General features: G+C 37.0%; 1 protein-coding gene across 1 annotated transcript; it reads right to left on the bottom strand.

Moving 5' to 3' along the window:
- Positions 1–1700: 1700 nt before the first annotated feature.
- On the bottom strand, positions 1701–9719 carry LOC107787429 (phenylalanine--tRNA ligase alpha subunit, cytoplasmic). Its single transcript, XM_016608998.2, has 18 exons — positions 9406–9719; positions 8668–8790; positions 8459–8551; positions 7733–7789; positions 7476–7531; positions 7268–7360; positions 5849–5939; positions 5689–5726; positions 5505–5543; positions 4777–4853; positions 4620–4704; positions 4426–4522; positions 4240–4336; positions 3475–3546; positions 3234–3300; positions 3033–3158; positions 2073–2127; positions 1701–1990 (listed from the first exon to the last, which is right to left on the bottom strand). The coding sequence occupies exons 1-18, from the start codon at positions 9550–9552 to the stop codon at positions 1940–1942; spliced, it is 1464 nt and encodes a 487-aa protein (XP_016464484.1). The 5' UTR covers positions 9553–9719; the 3' UTR covers positions 1701–1939.
- Positions 9720–17369: the final 7650 nt, after the last annotated feature.

Consider the following 17369-nt stretch of genomic DNA (forward strand, 5'->3'; position numbering starts at 1 on the left):
AATAATTAATATTTACACACTAGCCCCTAGGAGACTAGTATATAAAGGGGGCCATTCATTTCTATTCTCTTGTGTTCTTTCTACCATTCTCTTAGCGATCTTGAGTGTAGTAAGGCTGACTTGGCATAGCAAGAACGTGAGCAAGTTTTGCAAGATCGTGAGCGAGTTGTCAAATGTCGCACGTGTACTTAGTTAACGACTAAGGACGTGACATTTAACTGATAAATAACTCCAAATAGTACAATAACAACAAACCCAGTGTAATTCCAGAAGTGGGTCTGAGGAGGTTAGTGTTTATGTAGACCTCACCCAAATAGAGACGTTATTTCCGATAGACCCTCGGCTCAAGGAACAGTGAAAATAAAGCAACAAACAATAGTAATAACAATGTAATAGGGAAACGGAAGCGAATGACACAACATATAATAATAAAGAACCATGAATAAGAAAATATAAAAACAATACTAGTATTACTAGTAAGTCTAGGAGAAACTCACGGCTACCTGTCAACCTTCAACCATAATCCTCGACCTCCACACCTTCTTATCATGAGTCATGTCCTCAGTAAGCTGAAGCAATGACATGTTCTGCCTAATCACCTCTCCCTAATACTTCTTTGGCTTACCCCGACCCTTCCTCAGATCTGCCATGGTCAACCTCTTACACCTCCTGACCAGGGCGTCTATGTCTCTCCTCTTCACATGTCCAAACCATCTCAGTCTCGATTCCCGCAACTTGTCCTCCATAGAGGTCACTCCTACCTTTTCCCTAATAACTTCATTCATAATCTTGTCTTTTCTAGTATGTCCGCACATCCATCTCAACATCCTCATTTCAGCGACCTTCATGTTATAGACACGGGGCTTCTTGACGAGTCAACACTCAACCCCATACAACATAGTCAGTCTAACCACCACCATGTAGAACTTGCCCTTAAGTTTAGGAGGCACATTCTAATCACACGAAAACCCCAAAACGAGCTTCCATTTTATCCACCTCACTCCAATACAATGAGTAACATTCTCGTCAATCTCCCCGCTGCCTTAGATTATTGACCCAAGATACTTGAAACTATCTCTGTTGGGGATGACCTTAGTATGAATCTTCATTTCCACTTCTACTACATGCATCCCATCACTGAACTTACACTCCAAGTACTCTATTTTCGACCTACTCAACTTGAACCTTTAGACTCCAACGTTTGTCTCCAAACTTCCAACTTAGAGTTAACTCTGCAGCGCATCTCGCCAATCAGTACTATGTCATCAGCAAATAACATACACCATGACGCCTCTCCTTGTATGTGTGGCATCAATACATCCCAACGCTAGGGCAAACAAATAACTCCAAATAGTTTGTCCAGTTATAGATTGTCTCAAACAAAGTTTAGTGAATGAATTAAACGTCTAGTTCCTGCGGATGGTCTTTTTTAACCAAAGTGCTTTGTAGTTCAAAAAGTTTGAATATTTTTCACATAGTTTACCGTTTTGAGAGTTGAATCATGTAATCACGGGGTCATAATTCAATAGAACTCCTTGACAAAAGAAGGGGGGGGGGGGGCGGGGGGGGGGGGGGAATCATCATTTGGAAATGGCATGGAAAAGTTTTGGATAATGAATTCCCTCCTCTTGCTAGTTGAGAAGTTATATTTTTAGAAATTAGAGGATAATATGTTCTTAGGGAAAATAGCCCAAATCCAGTTATAGCATCAAACAGAATACAGCTCAATCAATTTGATTAATCTTCACATTTGTATCAATAACCTCATGTGTAGGTAGATAAATCAAACACCTTCTACAAGAATTACCAGCGAGAATTTTCCCACTATGTAAAGAAAAGATATCAACTAGCTGCCCCTGCAGAAAAATTTATCTCAATACCATCAAGAATATCTGACATGTCATAGAATGGATGCGCAATTCAAGAATGATTTGTGTTACTAAAGCCCAAGCCGGCATATTGGATTTCTTTTGATGAGACCTATATCCACCTGCAAAAAAACAACAGGAAGGTCAAACATTGGCAGTGCTGAGAAATCATACCACAACTAAATGAAGTAGAGCCAATTATACCTTAGGACCAAAAAGATCTCTGATATTGTCAATCCCGTAGAGAATCATGGTGGGCCTGGTGCACGAAGACGAGCAAAATAAGCTTCCGCGAAACATGAACATAATTTTATTATATGGAATGTGCAATATAAACAGTGCAATTTAAGCATAAATAGAAAAAGATCTTACACCACCCATCAGATTTTTCAAATAATAGATACATCCTTGTCAACAAATCAACCCACGTGCAAGCAAAAAACTTTCATCTAAACCAACAAAGAGACCATCTACCCTACCACATGACTACTCAGCCACAAACAGCTACTCAGGCCACTACAAACTACCAACCCATAGTTGTTCTTGTTCTCTCTCTCTCTCTCCATTCTCCCCTGCCCCTTCTTCTCTTTCTAAGACATTACCAAGACCTGCAAGCAACTGTGCAGCAACTATAACAAAGCCAAACGACTTACAATCTCTGCCAACTAGCACGAATTGCGCCAAGAGTAGCAATAATCAGTTCAGAAACTATTGCAATCATTGCACGAGAGCACCTTAGTCATAGAGGCTTTAAATATTTGCAGCAGAAAACAATTTGTGTACTATTAAAACCAAACTGACACCTTCTTCTTCTCTTGGGAGCTACTTTCAATATGCCACAAATCTCTCCTATTTGCTATTAAACACGTATATGATCCAACATTTCTATTTGATTTGAACTATCACATGTTTGCACAAATAAGATGAAATATAGGTGCAAAATTAAACTTTTAACACTTTCTTGCTACAGTCAATGCTATCAAATAGTATGGATAAAGAAAACAATGCAGAAGTGTGGTTTTACTGTGGTTATCAGTTGTTAATAACTAATAAGTTCAAACATGAAAACAACTCTCAACTCCATCAATATCACCAGCAACATAAGTACACAGAATTAGTTTTAATTTATAAATAAGAACATGATGCTACTAACGGTTCGTATACCTCTCAAGGGAAAGGCCCCAGGCAATAACCCGAACATCTTCTGGCAGCCCCATAGGAAGCAGCATTTCAGGCCTAAACATACCAGAATTCCCAACTTCCACCCATTTCTTTAAGCCTTCATGGTAGCTGACAAAACAAAAGGATATGAAATTAGTGCTGAGTTGAAAATTTGTTCATTCGCGTCAAATATACTACTACAACCTGAAAATTTCCATGCTGGGCTCAGTATAAGGATTATATGCAGGTTTGAACCGAAGCTTGGACATTCCTGTAATTAGAAGAAGAAAAAGTTAACCACTAATTTGCCCTCTCAAAATTACAAGAGTTAGACATGATATCACTGCAAGCTTTATCTTTTGTATGAAACCCAAGACTTGATGCAGACATTTCTGTACCAAAAATTGAACATAAGCAAGAATACAGCATAGTGTTGGTTGGTCACCTAGACGAGCAAAGAAGTCATGAAGAACACCAATCAGGTCACCAAGAGTAAGTCCACGATCACATATTAAGCCTGGAATGAGAAACCATGACAATAAGTTCATGCAATTGTTAACACGAATGGGATGCAGATAAAGAACAAGACAGAGATAAACAATTACCAAACACATCACAGCTTCATGCAGTATTATGTTTGAACATGAAAAGATATTTTGACATGGCCTATTACTGTACAGAATTTACACAGATATAATGTTTCAGAAGTGTATACTAAAAAACACTCAGGCTTCTTCTAATGCCAGTATCAAACTCAACTTATAAGAGATCAACATGCTTTCAGGCTGATAGCATGCCAAGAAAGTTAGCAGACTTCCAGTTAAGAAATAGGGGAAGGAGTGAGGATGGATGCCAAATGCAATGGCCTTCTGCTTTTTGTACGACACCTATAACATAATTATAGAGGTAGTCTGCACTGTACAGTCACTCAGTAACTCATATAACATCCAACATGAAAAAGGGCAGCCCGGTGCACTAAGCTCCCGCTATGCGCGGGGTCCGGGGAAGTGCCGGACCATAAGGGTCTATAGTACGCAGCCTTAACATCCAACATGAAATCCTAAAAATAACACAAAAGTGAACTTGATAATTGAAAAATATACAATACAAAACAAATAATATCAGAAGTCTTTGAATTATTGGGAAAAATATATAACACAGAATCCGGAAAATACGGATGCGACACAAAATTGTATAACAAATTGATAACCTTCTATCTGGTGAAATTCAGCAAGATGTGTCCGATCAACTGCTTCATTTCTGAAAACACGATCAATAGAATAGTATTTCTTGGGGGCAAAGGGCTTCTGCAATAAGATGTTATACACTTAATAAAAAATTCACTGCGTAATATATGCATGAAATTATGATAATGAATATGTTGAGCGATTTCAACCTGAGCTAATGCACACAACATTCTTGACGAAACAGCAGTAGTGTGTGTCCGCAAAAGATTCTTGTTTGCTTCCTCTCTTTTCCAATCATACCCATATCTAAGCAAGAAGCACGATTATATACTCTGTACAGGGATGTGAAACCTTGACAAGCATGGGTGAGATTGAATTAAGTATTGGCAGTATTATACCATACCCCCTAGACTGGTAACCACCAGATTCATGAACTTGTTTTACCCGCTCAACATACTCTTCTGGCAGCATCTTTGTAGTGGAAGGGACTACAAAAGTCAAACAAATAGTTCATTAAATGAAACTCAGATGAAGCGGATAAAATGTAAAGTCAAACTAACCTTTCAAAAAGAATGTATCATGGGAATCACGGGCAGGGTGCTGTTGTGGCTGGAAGAGTGCATCGAAGTTCCAAAAACTGCAAATATAACCAGCCACATTGACGTATACTTCTTTGACAAGGATTAAGACAAAAGCTAATCCTCGCAACTTTTACTAAAGGAAGAACATGACAGTGCACAAATCATTTGAGCTTTATATACATCAGAGAAGAATTACACATAAATGGTATACGATGGCAAGTGAACTTATATGGCTTACCATCATTTGAGCTTGAAAGCTCATGAATGTTCAATAGATATATTTTACCATCTATGTTCAATAATTTTGATTGTTTACCATCAGAAGCTCATGAACGTTCAACATGAAAAATAGTATTTAGCAAATTGCTTTACAGCAGAAATAGATAATGTACTTTGAGACTGTGTTATGTACTCGGACATTTAGCAAGTAAAATGACAATAGCCAAAACCTATATCTCTGATGGAGGATAAAGTAGGATTTGATTCAAGATATTTACACATCAACCTCGCGATGAAAGTGTTGGTCGGCTCCATTAACTTGGACAAAAGGAAAAAAAAAACAAAGAGATGCGCCATTTTCCTAGGCAAGTTATTTCATACAACCTGAAAGATTTTTCCTTTAGGAATTCCAACTGTTCCATCAATTATGACTGGCTCACTTGTATTTATGACCAAGGAAAAAGCTAACAATAGACATGATAGCTTACCTGCTTTCGACATAGTTATTTGTTGGCATCTCCTCAAACCTGCATTCAATGAAAACAGTTACAGTCCACTACGGAGAATTTACATATATATAACTGAATATATACATGGACACATTCATCTACACACAATCATGCATATACAGCCTCCATATATAGACACAGGAAAAATGTCAATTAGTCCTACCCCATATTAAGAAAAATCATTTGTATCTGCCGCCTAACCTGCAACAAGATGGTATGATTTCATTAACACATGAGGGAAGGCAATTTGGCTTCGGTTAACAGAATAAATCAATTTAAAGTGACAAGAATAACCAATAATGAGAAACGGGACAAAAGCATGCCTTAAGCAATGGATGAAGATGGCCACCTTCAACTGGCTGACCTTTTGCACTGAAGTTATACTCCTTAAATTCCAATTCCTTCCAGTCACCCCTTCAAAGGAACAAGCAACATATATTGATCAGAAAATAAACCCAATGCTTCATCCATCATGGAAATAGCGGACTCCTACTTGGTGAATTACTGATATATAAATCAATTTGTATGTTGAAACTTGAAACAAACATTAACTACTCAGAAACCATCTGAAAAATGCTACATATTGCAACATTTCCCATTTACCCAGCCCATGAATTTCTTTTTATTTTTATTTTACGATGATGGTGTTCCGGCCAGCTTAAGCACACCTCCATTATTCCACAGAATACCTCCCACCAGCACGGGTGCCACGTTACTCTGCAACCAGCACAGAATATTTTCTTATGCCTCGCTGCGATTACCCAGCCCATGAACTTTTTTGTAGATTTTTTCTTCAGATCGTATAAAATGCCAAAACTCCTTTCAGCTTAACATAAAATAATAAAACCACGATCATAAACACACTCACATGCATATACTCTACCTCCATCCCATTTTAATTGATTAGGTTCAATTCCAGATGGTTTTTTAAGGAAAATTCTGTCTACTATTGGATTAATGTATTGACTCAACAACAATAACACCGCATGTTTTGTGATTTACAACTAAAATTAGAATTAAATTAATTTTTATTTTCTCAAGTGGACTCTTACACTCCTTAAGTAAACTATAATGTGTTACATTAGCTTACCTTACTTTATAAAAAAAGATATTACATAGCATTGGGGTTTATATAGGTTATGGAACAATTAGTCTATGCCTAGACCTACATACAAAACAAAAATGGCTATAGCTCCAGCCAGGTAATGGGATATGTTATAACGAAAGAGTCCGGCTAGGGCTAGAATTGGGCTCAGCTTTAGACCCATCACCCACCCTGCGGAGTGGCCTATCCGATTATAGCAGTACTCATGGTATGTAGTCCAATGCAAATTCAGCAAGTAATATAAAGAGATCCAAGATTTGTACTTGGAAAAGAAAGTGTCCGAGCTTGAAAAAATTCCAAACTGAAAAACATGCTCAAACTGCCTAGCAATTGATACAAATTCCCTATTCAGGCATATTCAAAAGCTTTTGGTATTGCAAACTGTCACATGGCTGAAGAGACCTAGCTATCTTTTAATGAGGTTAATCCTATTATATTGACACCTGTTCTGAAATAAACAAGAAATGGAAATATTTTTCAGTGCAAGTTCCAAGCCAGACCTTATTTAGCTCGAGCAGCAACAAAAAGTCATCCATCATCAAGGAAAACAGCTCCATCAATTAATTTATTGAGCATTTACTAAAAGTAAATCCCAATATTATTTATTCTTCCCAGAGAAAATAAGTCAGAAAGTTACCTCTGTAGGTTTTCACGAGTGAGATCAGTTGCGGCTCTTTTCCTTTTAGGAGCATAGTTAGGACCTTTTCTCACTGAGTTTCCTTTCCAAACCCTAAATAAGCAGCAATAAGAAATATATTGAAGAACCAGCATTTGACCATGTATATAAGATTACATCTTGTAAACATCAAGTGCTGGAGAAAGGATATCGAAGAGTAGATAATTACTGCTGACTTATTAGCTTTCGGCGCTTTAGAGCATCAATATCCTCCTGATTGACAGCCTGCAGTGCATTGCTTGTTAAAGACAAATCGATTAAGTGCATTGCCATTAGAGACAATTTGATTTAACTATAACAAAGTCAAGTAATGACAAAACCATAACTGGTCTTCTGTGTGGGAGGAGAGCCAATAGTAAAGATGACGGGCAAGTAAAAGGTGAATGGTTGGGGAATAAGATGATCGCTGATAACAAATTTATATACCTCGCCATTTTGTATCCTCAAGAGTGAATCTTTAACTTTATCATCAGCGTGGTGGACCTGCAGGAAGTCACAAATAGGCTAAACAGTGGATCCCTGTAAGAGGTATTAAAAGAAGCACATGTAGATGTCACCTTCACTTGCTGCCTCTACGCTGTAGTTCACAGAGACCTTATTCAGCAGATAAGGAAAGAAACCATAACACAAAAGAAGCCCCGTGCATTAAATTGAGCTAGATGGCAAACAATAAAGAGGAATAAAACATAGAAGGAGAAAACAGAAAATTCCGAAACCACCACAAGGGAAGTTGGGGGAGAACTACAAGTGAACAGTGCTGAATGTAGGCTAGCAATGGCACTTTTTTCGCTAAAGATCTGGTACTAAGCAAGTAATAAGGGCTTTTTCAGGCCTTCATAATCATTCTGAGGCATGAGCGGCGAGACTCTTGATTATTTGGCTATCCTAAGCGAGAGCCAGAGAGGACCAAGGAATAGATAAACTGATTCATCAATTTGGCAAGATAACAGGATGGAACTAGTCCATTTATCTCCGCTCCTTAACAACGGAATAAAAAGAATTTACCAAAAAGAAGAAAATTTTGTTTGAGGCAAGGGTTGGAGCAAAGGTACAGTTTTTCATCAAATTAAAAGATGCAGTCATAATGAAGGATGAGATATTAGAAATACAGAGGAGGATGAGCAATACACTCTTAAGTGTTTGCCACTGTACCTTCCTTGAAACTTGAGTCTTTGCCATCTCCACCCACTTGTTCTTTATAGCTTGCTGGCAACCAATTTTATAAACTGCAGGATCCAACTTTTTCTGCATCCAGATTAGCATTCATGAAATGGCACATGAACATCAATTAGTAAAATCACTTAACTCCTTTTTGATAGACAGAAAATGAACAAGCGACTAAAAACAAGAATAATCTGTACCTGCAACTCCTCCCGCGCAATTCCTTCTGGTGGTACTGCTGAGAAAAGCTGAAATTCTGGAGAACCTACGGAAGCATAGGTTTTCCCCTCTTCAGTAAGCACCCATCTCTCTCTCCTAATATCCTGCACAATTCAACAAAATCAAACATTGCTTCACATTAATGAAAGGTGTTTCCAGATGTTTTATACATAAAAAATACTATTAGAAAATAGCCTTGTTCACTTTATGCAGAGTGTAGGATAAACCAGGGGCGGAGCTATAGCAGCCGAAGGGTGGTAATTCAATTGAACACCATTAGCGAATTTTCTGACTTCGACACTGGAATAAACTACAATATAAAATTTTCCTCAACTTGCCCGTGGTCCAGGACAAGTTAGCTATCTATTTACTTCAAACAACATGCTTCTTCTTTTTCCTATTCAAATTTGAAGATGTCAGTGCAAATCTTGAGTAATTGAATGAATCAAGGTCAAATAGGACAGAAATCAACTAATTTGGCATTGAGGCATATTTATTGTTACAATAACTGCACACTAAACCAACAAACGTTAATTACTAAGCAAAAACCTAAGTCGGAAAATTGCTTTTTTTTATTCATTTGCACTTCCGAAGAGGATTCATTGCTGCAGGATCAAACTTGAATACTAGTAGTAGTATTTTAATATTCTACAAACAAGAATTGTCAAGAAAAATTGAAAAGAACTGCAAAATAAAAAAGAGACGAAGTACGCAAGCACCTGAGCATCAACAAATCTAAAACCATTGAGGCTGCGGATAACATTGACAATCTCCTCGTGGAGGAATCCATGTTGTTCAGCAAATTTAAAAGAATCTGAAATCTCCTCGTTCTTTTCAAGAAATTCGAGTATAGCGTCTTCCGCCATCTTCTCCCTAGGTTTTTGCTGTGTAACAATGGGTGTGGGTTCAGCTGTCTAGGAATGGGTTTTGGAGAAGAAGAAAATGGGAAAAAACACCAAACTAGTCCTTGCTGTATACAAATGCGAGCACATATGGTCTTTAATGTTTACTAAAGTTGGAAACTTTGGTCCAAATTCCTAAAATTGGTTAGACATATAAGTTATTACTACATAAAGAGGGTAAGGGGTCGTTTGGTACGTGGGATAAGCAGAGGCGTACCCAAAATTTAAAAAATATGAGTGCACTATAAGCACTAGAGATCCGAGTTTTCGAGAGAGTATCATAAGAGATGTACTTTTGGTTTAGGAATTTTAAAGGTTAAAACGAAAACTAAAAAAAGAGAAGGAAAAAAGAATACGTATAACCAATATAAAAGGGAGAAAAAGAAACAAAAATATATTTAATTAGAAAAAACGAGAGAGCTTGCGAATTTAGCCCTATTTATTAATTAAAATATGATTTAAAAGAGGAAAGAGTACAGAATCGAACCCATGACTAAAAGATAGAAGGTGCACCTCCTTACCAATGCACTTTAACTAAAGTGTTCACTTGAGTTTGGGTGCACCTATGTAAATTTAAGTATTTGAGCTGAAATTTACTAGTGTCATGCATGATTTCGGGGGAGGAGGATGGGTTCACGTAAACCCGCCCCTTCTCATGTGCATCTGCATCTGGAGATAAGGTGGGATAAGGTGTTGGATTAAATTTATACAATATTTAGTTGATAGTATAAATTTATCCTTGATAACGGTATAAATTTAATCTCACACTTAATACATGATATCTCGTCTTATTCCATCAAACTTAGAATTATATTATTCCATCTCCTATATGGGATAAATTAGTCCAAAGATTATAATTTCGAGATAATTTAATCCACGTACCAGACGACTAACTCATTACTCTAATTAGTGTGAAACATTTAGAAAATTTTGGTAAGCTTTGCACAGAGCGAATATTATTATGTCACATTAATAGTAATTTAAGTTGTCTTAGTTCAATAAGTAACTTTGTCGATTAGTATTGGAGGTTGATGAAAATTAAATATGAACCACGCAGAACCTTTGGCTTTGGGTATAAATGGGTAAATTGTGAGTTTACTCGAAGCAAATAACATCATGGTAATTTTTTATCTGTTGTTCCTCTTTGTATCAGCTATTTAGTAATTGATTCTATTTATTTATCTTGCAACTTATGGACTTTTTAGGCCATATTATAAAGAACATCACTGAAAATTTTATAAGAAAATATTAAATAATAGTTTAAAATTTTACAAGTTATTACAATAGATCCAAGTCTAATATTATCGGGAAGGGGTAATTTTCCAAGGGCTATATCTATATCACTTTTTGAAATAGGGAAAAAAATTAAGTAATACCCTAAAAATGAATATTTGCGTAAATCAGCCCATTATTGTACAATGTTAAGGATGGCGTATATAAATAACCCTCAAAGTCAATGGTCTTGAAATTTTATTTCTGCTAGCCCCATAGACAAGTTTATCAAGTGTAGCCCCTTGCTTGCCTCATGGACAATAACTTTTGACCTTGAAATTCTGCCCACGGGACATACGGGGCTCAAAAATAAAAAACCACCCAATAAAGTGTCATATTTATGTAATCTATTGCAAAGTTAAAGGATGGAAAAATTAGTTGGGCTCACTTTTTTGACCGGCTATTAGAGTTTAGCCATATTTTGAATTGTAATGGTAAAGTAGTCAACTCTTCCCCTGCTAAAATACAAAACACAACTTCAATATTCAGTACTTGAGTTCGAAGTCCCAAGAACATTTTTTGATTTTTGAGCATTTACTAGTGTAAAATCCACGAATAACTCTCGGAGTTCAAAATACTTGGATTTAAACCTTTAGGGTGAAACAATGTGAAAAAGATTCAAACTCCAGTAATCATTGCTAGGGTTTGAACATATAAAGGTTTAAATCCTAGTAATTATTGTGGGGGTTTGAACCTAAAAGGATTGTTTCATCTATAGTACCTCTCTTGAACTCAAGAATAATATCATGTAGTTTCAGCTTGTGAAAATTAGAACTCCATGACTGTGTCACAAGTTTCAAAACAAAGTATCTTTGAGTTTAAATCCCAGTAACCGTTGTTGAGGTTTGAACCTGTAAATGTTTGAACCCCAGTAATCGATGCTGGAGTTTGAACCTATAAAGGTTTGAACTCCACTACAACGTACTTAAATTTTACCTTTAAAAGCCCTGAAGTCAAGCACCATGTATTTGAGAGGGAAAATGACACTGTATAGCCGCTCTCAAAATAATAGCCAAAAAATATATTTTTTTTGTGTGTGTATGTGTGTGTGTGTGTATATATATATATATATATATATATATATATATATATATATATAGAGAGAGAGAGAGAGAGAGAGAGTTTTTGGCTTCTCCCTTCTGGAATTATACCTGTAGAGAGTTTTTGGAACTCCAGTATATTATGCTAGAGTTTTACTTGTACAATGCTTGAAATCTTGTTACACCCCATGTTTTCGTACGTGAAAGTACGCCATAAGTAAATTGATAGAAGCTCGGAAATGAGATGGTACATCCTGCATTTTCGTATGTTAAAATTTTGTCGTAAGCTAATCGACGTAAGTTCGAGAATGGGATTATTTTGAAATTATAAGAATTATACTATTTCAAACAAGTGATGAGTAAATTCGTGAAGGTGAGTGTTATATCCCGCATTTCGTACGTAAAAGTTTCATCATAAGTTAATCGACGTAGACTTGGGGATGAGGTTGTCATGAGGTTATACACATTTATGCTACTTATACCAAGCGATAAGTAAGTGTCGTGAAGGATAAAGGGTAAACGAATAAAAGAAAATGAGTTTCGTCGAAGATTGTCGATTTGGGATAAAATATGGTCCTAGCCAAAATACCCGGTATTTATGGACTAGTGCCATACAAGGCACCCATGACCACGATAGTAGGGTACGTAAAGTGTATTAAAAGTGAATAGTATTTTATGAAAATTGAGATAATTCTTAATTATGAGAATTATTGAGTAATGGAAAAATTAACAAGTTAATTAAAATTAGTGATTAATTAATTAATAAACTTCGGATAAGTTTAACCCCTCCCCAACGTGGCAGCACCCCCCTTTCCTAATTTATGACTATTGAAAGTGATTTAAAGGTGTCACAATTGGAAAAGTTATGTGACACCAAGCTTAATTATGTGGGGCTTATCTAAAAGTCCTTAAGAAATTGGAAAAGTGATTTAGAGGTGTCACAATATTTGAAATCTCTTAACAAAGGATTCAAGGAAGGTAACGGTTTTGCTAAGAGTTTAAGCCAATTCCTTACATAGTAATGATATTTCCTATCTCTTAAGAAAGAGCTTCAACAAAGAGGATTTTCAAAATAGCAACGTTATTACTAAGTTCTTGAAGAAAAGCTAAGCCAAGATTATCTTTGCATAGCAACATTATTGCTTCGGGTATTTCATACGAATTGTTCCCTATTTCGATCTTGTTGTTATGTGTTTCGTCGCGATAGGCATGTATTAGAAGGATTGTCTAGAGGATCGACTCAAGTATGTTAAGGCTATTCCTTCTTTCTTTTCGGCATGATCCATACGATACTAACGAAATGAGTAAATGCACAATTTTAATAAATGACTATATTCATAGAAATATTGGAGTTGCCTATGTTCTTGATTCCCCATGTGTCATATTATTCTATCATCTGTTCATGGGTCTCATAAAATACGTAAGTTGATAAAGTTTATTTCATGATATTAATCAGATGTATAATGGTCTTGTGACATTCCAAGAGATTTTATTGACGTACTTCTCATGCATTGCATTCATTTACATTAATCCACGACCAGATGGCGTATATACGCGTATATATGTAAATATATGTATATGGGATATGGAAAAAGGTTACGTCGTTATATACGCACCACCACCTGATCAGCTGGTATACGTTGATGATTTGTCTACAGTAGCTGAGATGATATGATGGGATGCTTTCAGAGGCTTGATGATGTTATGAACGCATTTACCTATGCATGGTATGACATTTATACGCATATGCATGACATTATAATATTAAATGATTCACAGAGCTATTCAGATATACATGTTGAGTCTTTTACTCTATGTTTCTCTCATGTTTATTATTTACTGATTTTTATTCCTTACATACTCGGTACATTATTTGTACTGACGTTCCTTTTGCCTGGGGACACTGCGTTTCATGCCCGCAGGTCCCAATAAACAGGTCGAGAGTCCTCCAAGTAGGCGATTAGCTCAGAGGAAGATGTTGGTGCACTCCATTTGCTCCGGAGTTGCTTGTTTGGTCAGTATGATTTAGATGTGTATTGTTTGTATGGCGGGGCTCTATCCCGACCTTTATGATAATTATGTATCCTTAGAGGCTTGTAGATAAATGTTATGTACATAAAAGATTGTATGGCCTTGTCGGCCTATGTTCAGTGTACGAGTGGTTATTTTGGTCTTAGAGGCCCATATGTCTTATGTATAAGTTGGTATTACATGTTAGATTCTACCTATTTCACGGCAGCCTCTCCGACTCAGTTAGCTATGATAGTATGATACGAAAAGATATATTATATTGATACTCGGTTGAATAAGGTACCGGGTGCCCCTCGCGGCCCATCAGTTTGGGTTGTGACAAATCTAATACCATTGCTGGAGTTCTTTCGTGTATTAGATAGGCATATTTTTTAGTGACTACTTTGTCAATACAATTAAAAAGACATGCAAACTTTAATAGCCGACTCAAAAAGTGACTATTCACCAATTTTATGCTTAAGGGACGTATAGGCATATAATTTTTATTGGAATTAAATTCGTAAAATAATTGGGACTATATTTTAAAATTCAAGATATATCAGTTCAAATAAATTTATTTGGATTAATATAATTGGATTAATTATAAGCCCAATATATATGGATTAAATAAATAACCCTTAATCCATTGGGCTAGTCCATTTAATTGGGCTAAAGTGATGAATCCACTTCATTAAGCCCAAGATGTCATCCTCCTAGAGGCCCAGTTTGGTACCACGTGTCAAATGACATGGCGCTCCAAGTCAAACGGAAGAGCCAATAGGATCATGCCACGTATCAAAATGACAAGGCATGCCAAGTCATATTAAAAGGCCAATAAAATCTCGCCACGTGTGCAAGTGACATGTTTTGGCCAATCAAATGTGACCATGTCACACTTCTGTGAGCACGTGATTTTTGTTTCGCACGACAATCGCTCCAAAAGAAATAAAAAATAATAATAATTGATCCTGTTGTACAATTTTTGGATTTTTTATGGCACTTCGTTAATTATTTATGACTTTGGCCCATTTTTACTTTATTAAAACAAAATACAAAAAAAAAGGGTACGTGTCATGCATAATCTGAACCGTAACATGGTTGTTAAATAGAAAGGCATAAAACAGGCATCTTTGTCCGTGATTTTGTTTCGTTTGATTTTTACCTGTTTTGAAATATTTTTAGTGTGTGTGCAAATAATTGTATTGAGTGTGTATTTAATTTTAATTTGATTTTTGCTTAGTTGTGTTTTTAAAAATAAATAAGGAAAAGAAATAAAAAAAATATAAAAAAATAAAATAAAATAAGAAAAGACCCCTTCTTATTCCGGATTGGGCCAATTTTTTAAAAATTGGCCCAAACAAGCAATGCACCCAAACCAGGCCTGCCCGGTCCAGTCCAGTTGATACCCAGGGTATCCAAACGACGTCATTTGGGTCGTGCCTGATCTGGGCCGTTGATCTCAGATTGATCAACGGCCAAGATCAAATTTCCCATAACCCACTAATGGCCCCGACCCGTTTCCACCCGGACCAACCCAAACCCTTTACCCTCGAAACGACACCGTTCCACTTAAGCCATCAGATCCAGACCGTAGATCTAGATTGATCTAACGGTTGAGATCAACCCACCCACTAACTATATAAGCCTAGAACCTTTACCCTGCCCCCCTATCCTAACCCCCAGGCTGTAGTCGTCCCCTTCACAGACCCGTCCCCTTCAAACCCTAGCCGCCCCTGTACCCTTCACCATGAAAGCCGGCGGCACGGACGCCGGTGACCTCGCCCTTAACACCATAGAACCCCCGTGCCATCCTGAACCCAAATCTACCAACCACACACCTCGAATCCTATCCCACCTTCTCGAATCTTCATTTGAAGATTCGAGTCGGAACCTAATCTACACCGATCTGCCTTAAATTCATACCAGACACTCCCCAGTACCCCCTCGTGACCAAACCATACTTGGTTTGGTCCGAATCTGACCAGGGAAGCATGAATCCCGGATCTGGTTTTCGAACCTTAGGGTTCCTCGTCACTGGTCCTTTGTTTTGTTCAAACCGAAGGATTAAGGTCTAATGGACCTTAATCGAAGTGTTTCTCAATCTGAGAAACACTTCGATTAAAGTCCGTTCAGCCTTAAGAAAGGTCTGTCCAAGTCCGAGTCAAGGTTTGATTTTTCGAGATTTGAGGTGAGTCTTGCTTTCTTTTCTTTATTTCTGTTTGGTCCGTGTGAGTGATTAAATGTCTGTTCATGTTTTGTTTCAATTTGTGTCTTTGAATTTTTACCAACTCCTGTTTGTCCACTTTGCCTGAACCACTGTGTTTGTCTGAATCCCCCTCTCCTATTCCGATAAGGCACATGTATTTGTTGTGCAATTAGTTTGAATTTTGTACTGATTAACTGATTCCTCGAAGTACAGTTCTGTTTAATCAGTATAAGTCGAGTCATGTGTCCTATACTTTTGAATGTCTGATTTTTGGCTACGATTGTGTATGTTAATGCTAATATAGTCGAGTCGACATGAGTCGTCAATTAGTTTCAACTGCCTGAACGAAAAATAAATCGATTTGCTTCTGTTGAACATTTGCCTGAATCAATTAAGAACCAAGTTCAGTTACTTATAGTTGTTAATATGATTTCAGAAACCTAAGGCCTGATCTGTAATTGAAATCTGAGTTGATGGCATGTGCACTGGTGCACAACATGTGCACTTGTGCACAACATGTGCATTGTGCACAGCCTGTTTCCTGCATAAAAGGGTTTTTTGAGTTAAAATGGTTTGACAGCATATGCTGTCAGATATATTCTACTGCCCATACCTTGCTTTAGTTTAAAAGTATTAAACCCTTTAAAAGTTAAGCCTGCCAAGGGAATGATGGGGTTAATACTTAAATAACTAATTGGAATCTGAAAATGTTGAAGGCACATGGGAGGGGTGTTGATACTCTAAACAGGCTGTTAAAAGGGGTAAGTTGAAGGCTTATAAAGGGGGGACCCTGAAGATAAAAAAGAGGACATCTGATAAGGGGGAGATAGAGAGAGATACACAGAAGAGAGTAAAAGAGAAAAGGATACCACCTGATATTAAAGAGAGGACATACACTATGAGGATATAAAAGAAAAAAAAGAGATCTGATAGATACACATAGATACAGAAATAGAAAGAGAGCAAGAAAGAGATAAAACAGATTAGGAAATCAGAAGCTTGGTCTTGTTTGTCTGAAGTTCATCTGTTGTCAATACGTTAGGCAGTGTTGCTTCTTCTAAGTTTCAATCGAGTTTATTGTTAGTGTTTTGTTGCATTTGGTATATCCCGGAATTGGATTGTCTGGAGTGTTGTTGCCATCACACTATGTGCTGTTTCATTTGGCTGTTTCTTCTTCAACTCTAGTTCCACCTCGCAATAGAATCCTTTCTGTTGTGCTGTTCTGATTGCTGCTGTTACTCTGATTCTTGCTG

This window comes from Nicotiana tabacum, chromosome 6 (assembly GCF_000715075.1).
Source record: "Nicotiana tabacum cultivar K326 chromosome 6, ASM71507v2, whole genome shotgun sequence".
NCBI lineage: Eukaryota > Viridiplantae > Streptophyta > Magnoliopsida > Solanales > Solanaceae > Nicotiana > Nicotiana tabacum.